General features: G+C 42.4%; 1 protein-coding gene across 1 annotated transcript; it reads left to right on the forward strand.

The window, feature by feature from the left end:
- Positions 1 to 9515: 9515 nt before the first annotated feature.
- shha (sonic hedgehog signaling molecule a) lies at positions 9516 to 15822 on the forward strand. The gene is made up of 3 exons (XM_033986132.2): positions 9516 to 10322; positions 12875 to 13136; positions 14342 to 15822. The coding sequence occupies exons 1-3, from the start codon at positions 10023 to 10025 to the stop codon at positions 15001 to 15003; spliced, it is 1224 nt and encodes a 407-aa protein (XP_033842023.1). The 5' UTR covers positions 9516 to 10022; the 3' UTR covers positions 15004 to 15822.
- Positions 15823 to 16589: the final 767 nt, after the last annotated feature.

Below are 16589 nucleotides of genomic sequence, written 5' to 3' on the forward strand. Positions count from 1 at the left end.
AAATATTATTTGATGTTATTGAGCTACCTACCATTTATAAAGGAGAACTTGGTTTATAAGAGCTTTTAGCCATGTTACAATTGTTTTCACTTCTCATTCACCCACTGGAAGTTATATTTAGAGTGATACATGCATATTTGAGTAATGTTTATTCTCCTGAAATAAATATTACTCAATATTGTTTCCTATTATTTCTGTGACTCCTGATCACCGATACACGCCCACTGCTCTGCTCCAATTTTTTTCTTAATTGATGAGACGCATAGGACTCAGCACTCTTGTGTAGCCATTTTTGGCAAAAGTGAAAAATACTGGTTGCTTGTGAACTGTAGGGCTGTCACCATTGTCCAGCAACGCACTTCTATTTTCTTTTTATATGTATATATAATATATAATAATCCACGATGCCAGAGATTCTAATATATCTTCTGTATGTCTGCAGTACACTTGTCTACAGGTGTGCATGTGATAAGAAATGGCAGAGAACATTATGTCTAGCAGCAGGAGATACTCTTGCATAGTCCTGGCTGCCTGCACCTTCTCTGTGACAAAAGCACAGTGATCAAACCCTCATTATACTTTTCCCTTTTTTATATTTTCATGATGCACTCGCTGCTCTTTAAGTGCTTCAAGCACCACAGCACTCTCCTCTGTTAAGAACCACCCTTTTAACAATGACAGAACTATCAAAAAGTCATTTTATGCAAAATTCCTGAAATTGATCTGCCTCAATTACGAGCACTTTATAGTGCTTATATTACTGCTTTAATCCCTTTTCAATGTAAAAATGATTTTAACATAGTCCAGGGAGCATCAAGACCTGAAGAATATTGTAGCGATTGTTGAATCCTTCTTTCTTAAAATACTTAATTGGACAAAAGAAAACACAAAGCATGACCACAATCTTAATTAATGACTAAACATGTTTTAAACACTTATTTCATTGCTTGTTTGTCTGATAAGATTTGCTCTAATGAGTTGTCCTGAATATATTTGAGAAGGAAGTGAAGGTGCTTGGACATCAAAGGAATGGGGTGCTCTTATGATGGCAGAGGTCACGACCAATGTCACAGGGACAGATAACTTCATCAGTCGATGAGCAGTGTTGCTAACTGCAGTGGCCTGCTGTCTATCACAATCACCCTATTGCAACTCAAACACTCCACAAACTCAGACAATACCAGTCTAAGGATGATTAAATCCATATTATAAAGCTTATCTGTGTTGCTTGCCACACCCTGTGCTTGGGAGTGATATTATCTGTAAGAAACAACATGGACAGGTAAATTCAACACATTTTTGAGTGCTGAGCTCCAGTCTGGTCCGAGCTCTCTCCACAATGTAGCGGCTGGGTGAGCTTTTACACACCAGACTGTCACTTTTCAGGGAGCTGCGCAAGCACAGGATGTGGGGCTGCACCAGACCTTCCCAACACGCTGGGAGATGACCTTTTGAAGTCAGAAAAATGAATGGAAAATGTTCAACATTAGCAAAGAAAGAGAAAAGAAATGCCTATATGAAAGTATAAAATGTGACAGGAAAGCACCATGATATGAAAATCCATAGTTTTAGCGCAACTTGTTTTACAAGACAAGTCTGATCAAAATATTAATGTATATTAATTCATGTTTTCATCAACACCCTAATATCTCTCAATATATCCTGAATGACTTTAATTTGCTAGAGAAAAGCTAGAGAAGTTTAATCCTGTACTGTGGAACTTTCCAGACAAAGCAATAACATCACATGGCGACAAGCCAGGTGGTGGATGCGTTCACCAGAAAAGTTACATAGTGCACCTTTAAGTGCAGTGCTGTGACATCAGGTTAGGAAGAAACAAAACAGGATCTGAGACGGGAAACACCCTCTTTAGATCAAAGCATAAACATCAATTTAAGCGGCTCTAAACAATTATCAATAGCTTTTACTATTAACTGGCTTTGAGTGCCTGATGGTTGGATATTTGGGGCATGTTTTCCCATTTCAATAATTGTGTATAAAATGTCCTATATAGAGTTAGTAGAAAAACTATGAAACTAACTTTAGAGTGTAGACTGGGCTTTCGTGCCGTAGTCCAACAGCTGCAGTCTTCTCTGATCCCTCCTGTGATCCTCAGTGTGCTACAGTCAGGACTCCGCCCTGACTTCTGACGAGGGCCGCTCTCAGGCTGTAAAGATAAAGGAGCAGGAGTTTCCCAGCACAGCAGGGAAGTGGGGATAAGGTCAACGTCAAGTGTGTCGCAAATCAGTCTGCGTGTGCCCAAGTGTGACAGTACATAGGTATACACACTCTGATAACAACATAAATATGGTAAAGGGACATGCCCAGACCTGCCTGCACTGCTGTTTATAAACCCCACCTAAAGCAATCACTCAATATCTCAAAGTTTGAGTTGTCAAAAGTGTTTAGTCAATGGGGTTTGGTTGACAAAACTAAACAACTTGACCTCAAAGACCTTTGGAGACGCACACACACGCATATATATATATATATATATATATATATATATATATATATATATATATATATATATATATATATGACTGAATGACTCGATCACAATCATAATTTGATTAATTGCACAGCTGTAGATTGAGGCTTGAGTGTCCCTTGTATTTACAGCACCTGAGAGAATTATAGTACAATTATTGGAAATTCTATTTGGAGTAATACAAGTTTAAGTTTACTTCATATAATCCTGAATTCCTTTGACTATTCACAAGTACCCATTATTACCCAAGTGTCTGTCTGTCCATCTGTTTAATAAGGCTGTTTCTGATTACACATCAAAGGAGATTTAACACAGGTCAAAATGCCATGTTTTCTCACAAGGGACACAAACAGTAGCCTCTGCCAGTGCACTCACAGCTTCATGTCTAAACAAATCATAAAAATACGCCCAGCAGCCCAGCGCCTTATTGTTTATGATGCTGTTTTATGAAGTTGCCGTAAAGATGTTTGATCAGGCCGTGATTCATATGAAGTTTTTGAAGAAGTCTGAAAGCTGAGTGTTTGTCGGACGCAAGGGTAGGAGGGAGGGAGCTTTGCGGTGAGGTGTGTAGAAGAGCTGGTGTGTAGTCTGCTCGAGCTGCACTATAAACCGCAATCAAATCAAAATCACAATTTCAGATAATACATTTACCTTAATAGACTAAAATTAACCCAGGATAAAAATTCCCCAAATCAAAGGAATAAGTCGACATATATCTACATATAAATCATGCATGAATTTGAATGAAGAAGTCAAGCAGCCAGAACCACTAAAAGGTAGCCAATCAGCTTTCACTCACATTGTGATTTTGGGCAGACAGAAAAGGTTAAATGAATGTCCTAGGAAGTTGATAAGATTGCTTTGGCGCTTAGACTCCTGGCAGGGAATGACGAGTGGTGCATTGGAGGTGTAGAGCCAGATATGAGGTAGGACTCGTCCCCCAGGGCCTAGACACTGGTGAGGGTAAAAATCTGATTAATCCTCTGCAAAGGTGCAGGTGCTGGGGTGGAGACAGGCTGCGTGAGCTGAACTACTGACCAGGGGAGTGAGAGCAGAGTTTAAAACATGGCTGTACACTGATTGGTTGGTACTGAGCTGGGTGTGGCAGGGTGGTGGCATGAGCAAGGGGCACTCAGAGCTGATTGGTAGGTGCTGAGCGCAGACAGACATGGCAGGGCAGTGGCAACAGCACATGGCGATGTACCTGGGGAAACATACACAGGCAGACTTCACACAGAAAGGCACTCACAAATTGGTCAATTAGCATCAATGCTTAAAGTAGTAAATTAAAAGACTAAAGACAGGAGGATGTACTGTCTCTGCAATTTAACATCTTAATCTACTCAACTGTGAATAGCCAAGACCATGTGGATTGTGAACATTGAGATGATGGAAATGATTTAGATAATGTATCCTTTACTTGCATTCATCAGCTAAATGTTGTTTCACTGGGGCCATATTTTGTTAGAACATTGTCTAATGGTGACAAGTCTAATTGTGCCTGGACTGGAGCCTCACTGGTCTTCCCAGTATAACTATAACCTTAAATTACTCCTACTCGTTTTTGGAGCATTGTCAGCCTTCAGACATCTAGTATTTCTTTACTTTCATTCTTTCACAGCCTTAAAACTTCTACAACAGTGACGTAGTGGTACTAAATTTAGATTTAGTAGCATAAATAATAAACTGTCATGAAATAATCAGATTGACTGTTTCAAAGTAACTTGAACTAAACCCTTCAGAGTTCTGCAGTGCTCAATTAGCTCATTGGGTAAAATGACCGCTGAGTCTTCCTGGTATAAGCACTGGTCATTGCAGTTCCGGGCATTAAATTTATTGCTTCATTCATTTTGAAAAATCATCTTGCACCGGCCCGACAAAGATCGGAGTCCGTCCAGAGCCACAACTCACATGAGCTACTGTCACTTCTCCCCAGCTTCCCCGTTCCTTCTGAGCAATAACTTTGATCAGTGGCTGCAATTTCCTGGATTGGTAAGTTTAAATAAAGCGGAAAAAAGAGATAGTCTGCAATGGAACTGATTGCTATCGGAGGATGATTTAAGGCTTTATATGTGGAGTGGCAAATTGTGTCAGCGGCAAATTATGTCATCACTTCTTTTTAAATAAATTGGTAGCCATCACGACAATCAAACGTGGGAACTGGTCTAGATAAATAAGTAAAATGCATTATGATGTGTGTTAGATGTCATTAGCCTTAGATGTTAGCATATTAGCATATATGTGCAGGTGGTTGGAAGAGTTGGCATAGGGGTTGACGGGGTTTCTCGGCTGTTTGTTGTGTTCCAGCGCCTTTATTCAGCGGTTAGGAAAATTATAAGCGGCGTTTTGGAAGCCTGGGGTTAAATGGCACACATTCTGAGCACTGAGGGCTCATTAGACAGATACCATCAGTGCCCTCCACTTGGTTTAATAAACTTTGGAGTTCAAGTCGAAGCAGATTACTCACCTTCAAGAAGTGTGTTTCCAACCAGTGGTGAGATTTTAGTAACCTTAACTGTTTTTGAGTCATTGTGTACAGATGCCATTGAACTGCTGTTGAAACTGGTGTGTCAGAAGTGGAAACGTCCCAAGAACATCTTAAAGTTCCAATTCTGTAAAAATGACAAACGACTTTCAATAGAAACTGTAGCAAAGTTTGTTTTCACTAAAGCCTGAAAATAATCTGTTATTATATGTAATTGAGGTTATTCTAGAAAAGGGTCTAGTACAGTGCTATATGCAACTTATTGGAACTGAACTTGATTTGACTTCTTCACATTCTCAGCTGGGATGGCTCTTATTGAAAGAGATCAGGATTAGACTAAAAATTCAGACAGATACTTCATGCTGATTGGGAGAGCATCAGAGAAAGCAGAGAATTTACAGTTCATCCCAATCAATACATGCCCTTCCAAATCTAGTGCGTCAGGTTAACATCCTGCATTCATAGTTGCACTTTTCCAATCCACTCTGTCAGTGCTGCTACTTTCTTCTTATATGAGCTTAGTACTTCCACCACCATTCCACACTGAAGGCCACCTCACCTCACTGCTCTCACTGTTTAAAGATAATGAAGCATTTAAAAGCTGAATGAGTGTGTTTTGAAATATGCTGCTTGTCAGTTGACCTGAACCAATCCCTTTTCCATGACCCAGACTGTGATGGCGTTCCCAGTAACCAGCTCTGAATCACCTGTATATTTGCCCCCCTACCCACCCAGGCTTCTCTCTCACCACTCACTCACCTCCTTCCTCCTCGGCCCCTCCCACTGCCTGTGCACTACACGGTGGTTTTGCCTGTCTAGCCTCGGCGTTTAATGTTTAAGTATTGGGAGCGGCTGAAGAGTGCAAATAAAATGCCTTTAGAGACTCCGGGGCACGCTGACGGCTGTGATTCCACTGTATACCGTATTGTGAAATTGCCATTGTGCTTGACAGAAAAGGGCCTCGGGGCATCTGAATGTGTCCTGTCTTATTCTGTATGAGCATAAAGCTTGCATGCGTGCAGCTAAGATAACCATTTAAAGAGAGGTTGTTCAAACTTCATTACAAGAACAAAAAAGGGACACTTGGGCACGGATCAGAAGGCAACATGTCCGTGCTATAAACGTGTTTGCCAGGATAAAAGTTTCAATACGGACCCCACCTGTAAGAAAAAAAATATCAATGGCTTGTGGGAAACCCTATTTGCTGCAAGGGAAAACAACCAAGAGAGCCTGACACTACTTATATGTTTGTGCGTGATTATTCTGTAGACCTAATCCGTCTAACAATGTTACAAAACTTTCAGACAGGAGGAGGCATTAACGCAGTAATTGGGGGGACTTAGCTTGGAAAACTCCAGCACTTATAGTTGCATCTTACTTGTGCACGATTTTAGGACTGAATAAAGAAATCTAACGTAGGCGTGGAATCAGTCTGATAGTCAACAAACAGTATTATTTCATATCTTTAGAGGTCAGAAGTCAGACAGTGTTCAAACAAAGTGGTTTATGTTTGGGAGATTTACAAAAGCAAGCTCTAGTGGTCCCTGAGTTTGAAAAGGATATGTAAAAGACCACGAAACGGATGACTCACTGGCCGCTTTCACGCCTCGCACCGGATTAGCCATCACATGCAACAGGCTAACTAGAATATGAATTGTGCAATGCCCCCAATCCCTCCAGAATTATTTCATCAAATCTGCTTCTGTTGTGCTGCGTCATATGCAAAAGTGGGCAGGAATAGAGACGCTTTATGCTAAATAAGAAAACTACTAAAAACTGTTGGATAGCTAGTCGTAAATATGGATTTGGAAATATAATGAACTCAGCACTCATAGAAAACAAACCAACAGATGTAACTTGGGTTATTTTTCCCCAGAGATACCAATGCCCAATATTTGTCTTACTGTTGTGGCTGACCAATATTTGTTATAAACCTAGCAACAAAATGTATTTAATGTATTTATGCATTCAATATACTGTGTTGTACTTTTCCTGATGATTGCGTAAACATGCAGCCATCTTTTTATTGTAATTGCTTTTAGTCTTTTCTATTAAAAATACACAAAATATATATCAACATATTTTGAAAATACCTATATAGGAAAACATAGCCGTGGTGTTCAGGTGGTCAAAGGTACAGATGGTTTAGCGTGGAAAAACTCATCCATCTAAATCACAAAGTAGTAGTAAGTAGCTGTATGGGGAGCACTTTAATAATGAAAGCAAGCAGTGGCTGGATAAGTACTTTTATTAAACCGGATTGATTAATTGTTAATTGGCTATCCAAAGTGTAAGCTCATTTGAAATGGTCAAAAAGATTAATCAATTATTAATATGCACTTTTACAAACTTGAGTTAAAAATTGCCCAGCCCATCTCTAACATGCAGCATTTGCATTAGTGCTAAATGTTCATAGGTTAGGCAAAAAAAAAATCCATTGTGCTAATAATAAGCTTATGTAAGTATTTAATTCCACACTAGAGTGACTTGACAACACTTTGATTAATTGTGTAAACTGTCTGCTCTGATTTCCATTGCCTTGAGTGTCAATCTCCACCCACCTGGCACTGAAGGAGGCCAAAACCAAACAATCTAGTATAATGTTTGCCAGTGCGCTTTGCCCTGGGTCTGGCTGATAGATGGCTGAGTACTTTGCATGGGGAATCAAGTTCAGATCCTGCTGGTCACATTAACGCGCCTTCTTCAATTAATCACAGATTTTATTGCAATGCATTTTTCATCCTGATACATTTAATCGGCTCTTGTGATGATGTTTATGTTGCATACTGTGGATTGTGGACGGGACAGCAGTTGCTAACCCCTCTCTCCTTTGTGGTCAGTTGTGGTCTGGAGGTGTTGTGTGGGACTTGAGAGAGGTGACACCTGAACCGGAGATGTGACCCGAAGGCCAAACAGGACAGCTCATCCTGTCAGCTGAGCACCCAGCCTCAGAATATGACATCTGTAGAATCTCTATGGCATGTAGCAAAAAACTGTGGAAACCCGTCTCAGTGGCACTAAATGCTTCTGATTTCAAGTATCACTGAATAGTTTCATTTATTGATCAAAGTCTATTCCAAGGCTGAATGCACGGTTACATTTCTATACCATACAATTTTCAACTAAAGCTTTTTTACTATGCTAAATATTTTTGGAACTTTTAGTAAGTTTATAATGTTCCCTCGTCCAAACCATACCCAGTGTTTCATTCCATATGCATGTATTTTGAAGCAAGATTGTAGTTCGACGCTCTTGGGTCTGAGTCTTTGAATTCAGTTATTTTCGTTATCTACTGTGTGTAAATCTTATATCTCAGTTCAGAATTAAACACAAAACACTTGTACAAAAACATTTAATTTGGTTGACTTCCCTTTGATCTCCTGAGCTCCATTATAATGGTGCCACATATTGGTCATTGCACAAACTGATACGAGCCAATCAGGGTCCACAGACTGATTTGAGCCTTTGGAGCAGAGCTACACCAAAGGCTGAGATGTCTGTCCTCACTTCAGTGCACCTGTACCACACTGTCAGCAGACACCCCCTCTTCCTGTAATTATACGGCACATCCTTTGTTATCTGACAAATAAAGTTGCCATTCTCAAACATCTCAGACAAGCTCTTGTTTGAGGTTTAGAGTGGGCGCTCAAAGTGGGCCAGTTGACAATCAGGATAGTGCTTAGTCGAACCTAATTAGACCGAGTCTAATATTTAAGTGTATAGTGAGTGAAATATCACTGTCCTGAGATTATTCAAAGGAGTTAGTAGTTTGTGTCAGTGGATAAGGTGTATAGCCACAACTTGTGCAAGTTGCAGGTGATGACGAAACATGCAATGGGAAGATGTCTGATTTTGCATGGTTTACATTATACGCATAAAGTGATTATAGCTATTAACCCTCAACAGGTTATGATTGTTCAATTTTGGGGCACTTTAATGCCTGCGGTAGAGTCAAGGAGTAATACAATAAGATTTTTGTTTTATTTAATTTATTTATAGTTCACACATGCATTTCAAATAACACTGCAGAGTACTGAGCATTTAAGTTTTTAAGACTGTAAAAGATGAGGATTCCTTCTTAACACCCCTTTACGCGCAGACAACAGGCTCCACTACAAGAGAAAAATGTCTACGGTGCTTCATTGCGCATATGTATTACGCTCCATCTGTGTCAGTTACAAAGGGGTAAAGTTTAACTATGTTTACAAACCAAGATTCATCCGTTTAAAAAATGCAATTGGAGTAACGTGAAAGTGCAAAACTAGGTGCGCAAAAGTACACACTGAGTAATTTTGGTGATTTAAAAAAAAAAAAAAAACTTTGCTTAATTTGTCTATTTTTATTTGATGTTTCTTTTAGTGGTGTCTTCCCTGCTCAATATGCACAGTCACAAAAAGGAATTCTAACGCTGATGTACAAGAATCCAGTGCAGGGCGTGCGCAATCATGAGCCGTCTACTCCTGGGAAATGCCCTCAACGGCTGCGTTATCCCAGATTGGAATCACTTTAGCTAAGTTCAGCGCCTCGGATGGAGCTGTGCGCTGTGCTCCTCTCTGTCCTGACTTTACTGTGAAATCTGAAAAAGGGTAGGTAGCGGTAGAAAAAAAAAACTACTTTGTATAATTGATGTTTTCCCATGGAACAGCCCCTCCTCTTTGCAACCCTCAGGTGGAAGAAATCTTTTAAGAATTTTTTTTGTGGGATAACAGGAGGGTTTGTCTAAGCGAACCAATCAAGTCCCTCCCCTGCTATAGATCAGTGCTATAATACAAAGCACTAAAAGCGGTCGTCTCACACAAGCGGCTGCAGCTCGACCAGAGATCCCGTGGCTTTTAATTTCCCTAGACTACTTTTTTGAAAGCTCCATTCGATGTGTGCACCTCTATTAGCGTCGCTTCTAGGCGTTCATTTCCGCACCTGCCACGGTACAGACCAGGAGCAGGCGAAGTAGAGGAGGAGACAAGGGCATTTGCGCGAGCCGGGAGAGGCACACATACCCACGGCACACGTAGCAGCGGCGACTTCTTTTGAGACCTTTATAAAAACATGCTTATGTGGAGCAGACTCGTATTGGTTGGTGTCTTCTGCTTGTCCTTGATGTCCTCTGCCATGGGATGCGGACCCGGCAGGGGCTACGGCAGGAGAAGACACCCGAAAAAGCTGACACCTCTCGCCTATAAGCAGTTCATACCCAACGTGGCGGAGAAGACCCTCGGGGCGAGCGGGAGATACGAAGGCAAGATCACGAGAAACTCCGAGCGCTTTAAAGAACTGACTCCCAACTATAACACAGACATCATTTTCAAGGATGAAGAGAACACCGGCGCAGACAGGCTCATGACCCAGGTAAGGCATCACGCGGCTACATCACTGCTTCCCCATCGCTCCCTCTGCTCCTTGTCACTGTGGTGCGCACCTAAAGCTCAACTCTGCTCATTGCCTTTGAAAAGCACCATAGGATTTTCCCCCTCAATCAGGGAGCAGAAATGGAGCTGGAGAAGTGATGTGCACACGGACAGTCAGGACACTCGGCCTTCATGGTTGTGACAGTAGATTTAAAATATTAATGGAGCCTCTCTGCGTATCTATATTTGTATCGTTGTGAGGCTGTTTGCTTGCCGTCTTGCTCTGCAGCTTTATTGATTAAAGCAGCTTTTAGTGAAGCCTATGTGTGATTCATTCATTGTTCTGATGCTTTTTCTTATGGCATTTCTGTGAAATTCTAAACCAACGGCTTTTAAGGCAGCATCGTTGTGCACAGAGAGATGGCTGCAGGATGTCTCTCCAGCATGACTTTTAGCACTCAGATGTTGGTGAATTATTCACGCGCTTGGGTGATATCGGCTCAGTATGAATAAAATGCTTCAGCTGGATGCTGCTGGTATGGTATGGCTTTGTGGTGATATAGGCGCGCACTAGAAATCCTAAACCTGGCACCAAGCGCCGATGAAATATTCACTGTGCGTGCGACGTCTGCGTCCCTCAGAGTCCTTTCCCCCCATTCAGCCACCTTGACAGACAACTACAGTTCCTTTCAGCCAGTTGCAGAAGAATTCTGCATATTGAAAACACTGAGGATGGGCGCTTTGGTTTCACATGTGCACCTGCTAAACTAGTGTTCAGTGCAGGCTCGGCTCGTTTTGAATCCTCTTGGTCGGTTGCAGAACTTGCACTTGTTTCCCATCAAGCATCCGCGGATGTAGCAGCCAGGCCGAGTGTGGATTGTACATAAAAGGGCTTTTAGGCAACCCTCACTGCAGGGATCGCGACGCAGTTTGAACTTCTGACCCCTCGCCCCCCTTGGCCAGCGGGGTACATCAGTTTCGGTAACGCTGGTGATGCAGCGCCTAACCAAAGAAATAATATGATAATTCACATCAGATGATGGGCAATTAGGATAGTAGCGGTGTGACTGCTACACTTTTATGCTAGTTGCATAAGCGTTATCACATGGGGACAGACACGGCCACGTCTTTACGCATGGAGCAGGGCGTTTTACGCACGGTTTTTACGCGTGGATTTGGTGCAACATTTTATGTGTAATTGATACAGTTGAACATGTAACTTATAGCCTACTCGGAGATGTCTGTATTATGTTTTTTGGTGATAAGAATTTTATATTCAGCGTAGTGATTTACAAGGAGGGCGCAAATAGTTAATTTGAGAATATATGCTCAATTTTCTTTTTTTTTTTTTTTTTTTTTTTTAGCTTTTCTAAGTGTGTTCCATTTGAGAACAGTCGAAGTATAATTGGTTTCTCTTGTTGGGAACACACAAAGTAGCGTTGGGGGTGTATACTAGAGGGTGAGTCTGGGCTGAAAGATGGCAGATTGCAACTCAGTTTAGTGTGGCCCACTCATGTGAAACTCGTGTGAGCTGGCAGCGTGTTTGTCTTGACAGTGACAGGTAGCTGATAAGTGTTTCCTCTAACCAACTCATTTGTGAACAGATTAGCAGGGTAGCTGTTGAACAACTTTAGGCCGAGCACAAAGCGACCAAAGCCAGGACATCCCGCTGCGCTTCACGGTGGTTGAGCAGAATTTGGCTTGATTAGCGGCACACGACCAAATGAATTAATAAAAAGGTTCAAGCTCCACGGCTCTTGACTCCGGCTATCCCACTTAAAACCTGGCAGGTTATGGTCTCAGCTTCGTCCACCTCTTCCCACACGTGCTTTCTCCTTTCGCTTATTATGTTTAGTTTGTGAACATTCCTGCTCCAGGGCATCCTTACGCATACAGGACAGTGGCTTTCTCTGCCTGTCCTAGGATATTTCCCGTCAGCTTTTACAACAACACGATTTATGGAGGCGCGTCACGTCTGTGCAGCAGAATAAAAGTTTTCCTCCGCGGCGCGCTCAAAAGCCTTTGTCAGGTTTCATCGGACATATTCCTTCAGTGTTAAAATAGTTATCTTTGAGAAGGCAAAGTATCAAAATTTTTATGGGCAAGAATGCTCTTAAGACCAGATCTTCATATCATCTGCATATTAATTATTTACTCAGAGTAAACAAAACCAAACGCACCGGCTCATTCCATGGCCTAATACTAGCTCATAAATTTATCATAGAGTCTTTAACGCTGTGGTGTTGAGAAGGAGAGGACACAGCTCGCACCTTTTCATGCTCAAGCAGCCATACTGTATGTTATAGGCCAGTGAAGCGAATGCAGTGCCTTATCAATATTTCATAGAGACGTGCCCTCTGATGCTGCCGAGAAATGCAAGCTCACAGCAGATAGTACATGAGTGTGAAGACACTGGCAGATCCTATCACAGGTGTGCACACCGATTTTAACAGTGAAATCATCTTTCTGGGAAACTTACCATTAACTTAGTTCATTTAAAGCGCTCTGCAACTTGAGAACCGTGCATTAATCAGCGTTTATGTCCTTTCACAGAGATGTAAGGACAAGCTAAACTCGTTGGCCATCTCAGTCATGAACCAGTGGCCCGGCGTAAAGCTGCGGGTTACAGAGGGCTGGGACGAGGACGGACACCACTTTGAAGAGTCTCTTCACTACGAGGGAAGAGCGGTGGACATCACTACGTCCGACCGCGACAAGAGCAAGTACGGCACGCTGTCCAGACTCGCCGTAGAAGCGGGTTTCGACTGGGTTTACTACGAGTCCAAAGCTCACATCCACTGCTCCGTCAAAGCAGGTATGAAGGCAACAGTTGGGGACATGTGTGAGCAGGTGCAGGGCACTTACGCACACAACAATAACCATCTCAGGAATCACGAACACATTATGTTGGATTTATTAACAGCATAAATAGCCTGCTACTGTTTTCTTAAGCCTAAACTAACGTATACATGAATGATGCTTAAATGTGACAGCCTGTGGCGCATGAAATGAGACGAAACGTATTGCATGATGTTACATCGCCCCGTACCGTTTCCTTGTGGAATACACCGCTGTGACAAAAAGGGATAGAGGAAGTAAAAAGGAGTTTCTTCATTTGGATATTTGGGACAGCCAAAATGTCAATTTAGTACAAAGGATTAAATTAGATGGTGGTTTGTGAAAACATGCACTGAAAATTGATATGGCTATAAATCCCTAATTTGTCATTCTACGCACTCATTGTGAGATCACAGCGGTTGTGGGCAGAAGTGTCACTGGGGGTCACTCGACTTTACCAAAAGGATTTGGCTGAACAATGTTGAATCGGCCGGCTCAAATCTGGTTTGCGGTTGTCACCCTGTTTCATGCTCGGGAATCTCAGGCAGATTAGAAGAAGTAGACCTAGACAGTGGTATGTGGACAGTGCTTTCCAAGGCCAAAACGAGTGTCATCAGGACACACAACAAAGCGCGCAGACGCGCATTGATGTTGCTGGAGAACGCCTTTAAGAGTCCGGGCCCTCATTTAAATTCAAATCTACAACTCGAGAGGCTTGGAAAAGTGGCTTCACTGGGTAAATAGTAGTTGTGAGTAGCCTATTTGTGTGAATTGTCACATGGAGGTTTCTGCACCTGAGTAAATATGGGCAGAGAAGCTGGGAAAGGCGTAAGTGTTCTTTACCAAGAGAAACGCGGATCCACAAGCTCATTTAGAATGACAATGCCTGCTCTTATTGGGTTTTTTAATTAAGAATAGATGAGCCCAGGCTTTCAGTGGTCTCCCTCTTTTCCTGTGCGTCTCAGACAACGCGGACCAAGCCAATACGCATTTGGCACTGAGGGAATTTGCATCATTATGCTAAATGCATATGGCCCGCCAAGATATTAGACAGGAAATGCAATCACACACCAGGCAGAACAGTTTGATGGAAACAATGCGCCAAAAGCAGATAGTTATGAAAGCCACAGGTGTATGACAGGTGACAGGTGTATCGCTCCTGATATGACTCTTTCCCCACAGAAAACTCAGTGGCGGCGAAGTCCGGCGGCTGTTTCCCGGGATCCTCTGCGGTGACGCTGGAGGATGGAAGTCAGAGGCTGCTCCGTGAGCTGCGGCCCGGTGACCGGGTCCTGGCAGCAGATTCCCGCGGAAACCTCGTGTTCACCGACTTCATAATGTTCCTAGACCGGGACTCAAACATGCGCAGGATGTTCTACGTGATCGAAACCGACTCTGGTCAGAAGCTCACGCTTACGGCGGCGCACCTTCTGTTCGTAGGCCACAACTCATCCATGACCGCAGTGTTCGCCAGTCACGTGCGCCCTGGACAGCGCGTGTTTGTGCTCGACTCCACACGGCAGCGGCTCGAGGCCGTGCGTGTAAAACGGATTTACACTGAGGAGCATGAGGGCTCGTACGCCCCGGTGACGATGCAGGGCAGTGTGGTGGTGGACCATGTCTTGTCGTCCTGTTACGCGGTAATACAAGACCACGAGCTGGCACACTGGGCCATGGCGCCTGTCCGGATGGCGCACTGGGTGTCTTCGTGGCTGTGGAGCGCGCGGAGTGGGGCACAGGGAGACGGGGTGCATTGGTACTCCGAGCTTCTGTTCCACTTAGGAACATGGCTGTTGGATGGACACGCGCTGCACCCGCTGGGCATGGCCATGTCCCACAGTTGACTGAGCCACGGGCTCTGAGGACTGGACAGACAGACAGACAGACAGACAAGGCCCCAGCCGAGTTGGGATATTTATTTCACTGACTTCTCCATGTGTCCCCTTCAAAGAATGAATGGAGCCTTAAGAAGTTTTCTTTGAATAATTTATTCTCATGTGAACGAGCTGCTGACAAACTAATGGATTCTGGGAAAAGGAAGAAAAGTATGAGCAGCAAATTGTGCATAATCTATTTTTGTATATCTTAAATGCAAAAATAAAAACCTAACTGAAATGCGAAATAAAAAGGTAAAGGTGCAAACATAAGCAGTAGAGGCGCTAACTCTGACAGGTGTAATGTCCATATGTGCAACTGACTGTTATATTTTGGGGAGAACAAACTTGGTGGGGTTCCATAAATTATATTTTTATACACAGAATTGTAAATTAGATTTTGACAGATCGCTACCGAATCACATTTCGTTTTCTGAAATAGTGTAAGATATAAAAAAATATATTTTAATTTAAATCCAGTAGATTGATTTGTTTTGTCAGAGAGGAGCAGATATTCTGCCTGATGTCCGAAGTGTCTGTTCTTCTGTGTTCGTCTTTTGGCAGTTTTGGTTTGCCTCATCGACTGACAATTCAATGGCAGAAGAGATACGTTTTTGGGTAAATAAATTAATAGCCTAAGTAACTCCTGTAAATGTACTAAAATGTATTATTTTTCTTTTCATATTTTGTAATAGGGAAATAGTTTTATAGAGATGACCGCGGCAGATGCACAGTTTGGATAGTCTATATAGCCAGACAGTTTCATAACAGGGCGATGTGTCAAAATGTCTAGAGTTTATTTATATGTTTATTACAAAATGAGATAAAGAAATTCTTAAAACATACATTTGTTATATTGCTTTCTCTTGAAACACGACGCCACATGAGTTTGTGAATGGGAAACGTTATGATAAATAGAGTAAAAAGTTAAACATTTTCTAAAAATGGCCGAAGAATCGCTTTGAAGTTTCTTTTGCGTGCTTGTGAAATGTTGAGATGCTATGTCGAATTTAACAAGGTTTGCCCTCTGCAAATACCCCTAAGCTGCAGACAAATTAAACACAAGTGTGTCAGCCATAGGATGCGCTTCTTGTTTCATAGTGCGCATAGTGCGCATAGTGCGCATATTGCCTTATTCCCAATCCCATCATTACGTCAACGAACCACGGGCCTCACAATCCACCCATTCCACACGATTCAAAGCGCATGAGAAAACAAGAAATCAGTTTTTTTCCCCTCAATAGAGCATTTGTAGATCCGCTGCACAAGTGCGACATCCAGTGGTTAAGTAGGCCACTAGCACTACTGTAGAGAAATAGGATGGCGATGCTACAGTCATTTTAGTATTAAGATTACTGCAGTAGACACTTAAAAGGCCAGGCCTTTTTATGATGTACGAAACTTGAATAATTAGGCTTCATAATATAATATAGCGAAACCTTAATGAGCTAAACGGGGTCTGTTTGGGATTAGTTGAAAAAGTTGTTATATTGAACATGATAGAAAGATGAGAGCCATCCCATCAGTAGTCTGCTGAGGTGAGAGGGTCCGCTCAC

The sequence above is a fragment of the Periophthalmus magnuspinnatus genome, chromosome 20 (assembly GCF_009829125.3).
Source record: "Periophthalmus magnuspinnatus isolate fPerMag1 chromosome 20, fPerMag1.2.pri, whole genome shotgun sequence".
Classification (NCBI taxonomy): Eukaryota; Metazoa; Chordata; class Actinopteri; order Gobiiformes; family Gobiidae; genus Periophthalmus; species Periophthalmus magnuspinnatus.

Coding starts and splice junctions, on each gene's coding strand:
- shha (XM_033986132.2), top strand. CDS start 10,023: ATGCTTATGTGGAGCAGACTCGTATTGGTTGGTGTCTTCTGCTTGTCC. Junction 10,323..12,874: donor CAGACAGGCTCATGACCCAG/GTAAGGCATCAC, acceptor GTCCTTTCACAG/AGATGTAAGGACAAGCTAAA. Junction 13,137..14,341: donor CCACTGCTCCGTCAAAGCAG/GTATGAAGGCAA, acceptor CTTTCCCCACAG/AAAACTCAGTGGCGGCGAAG.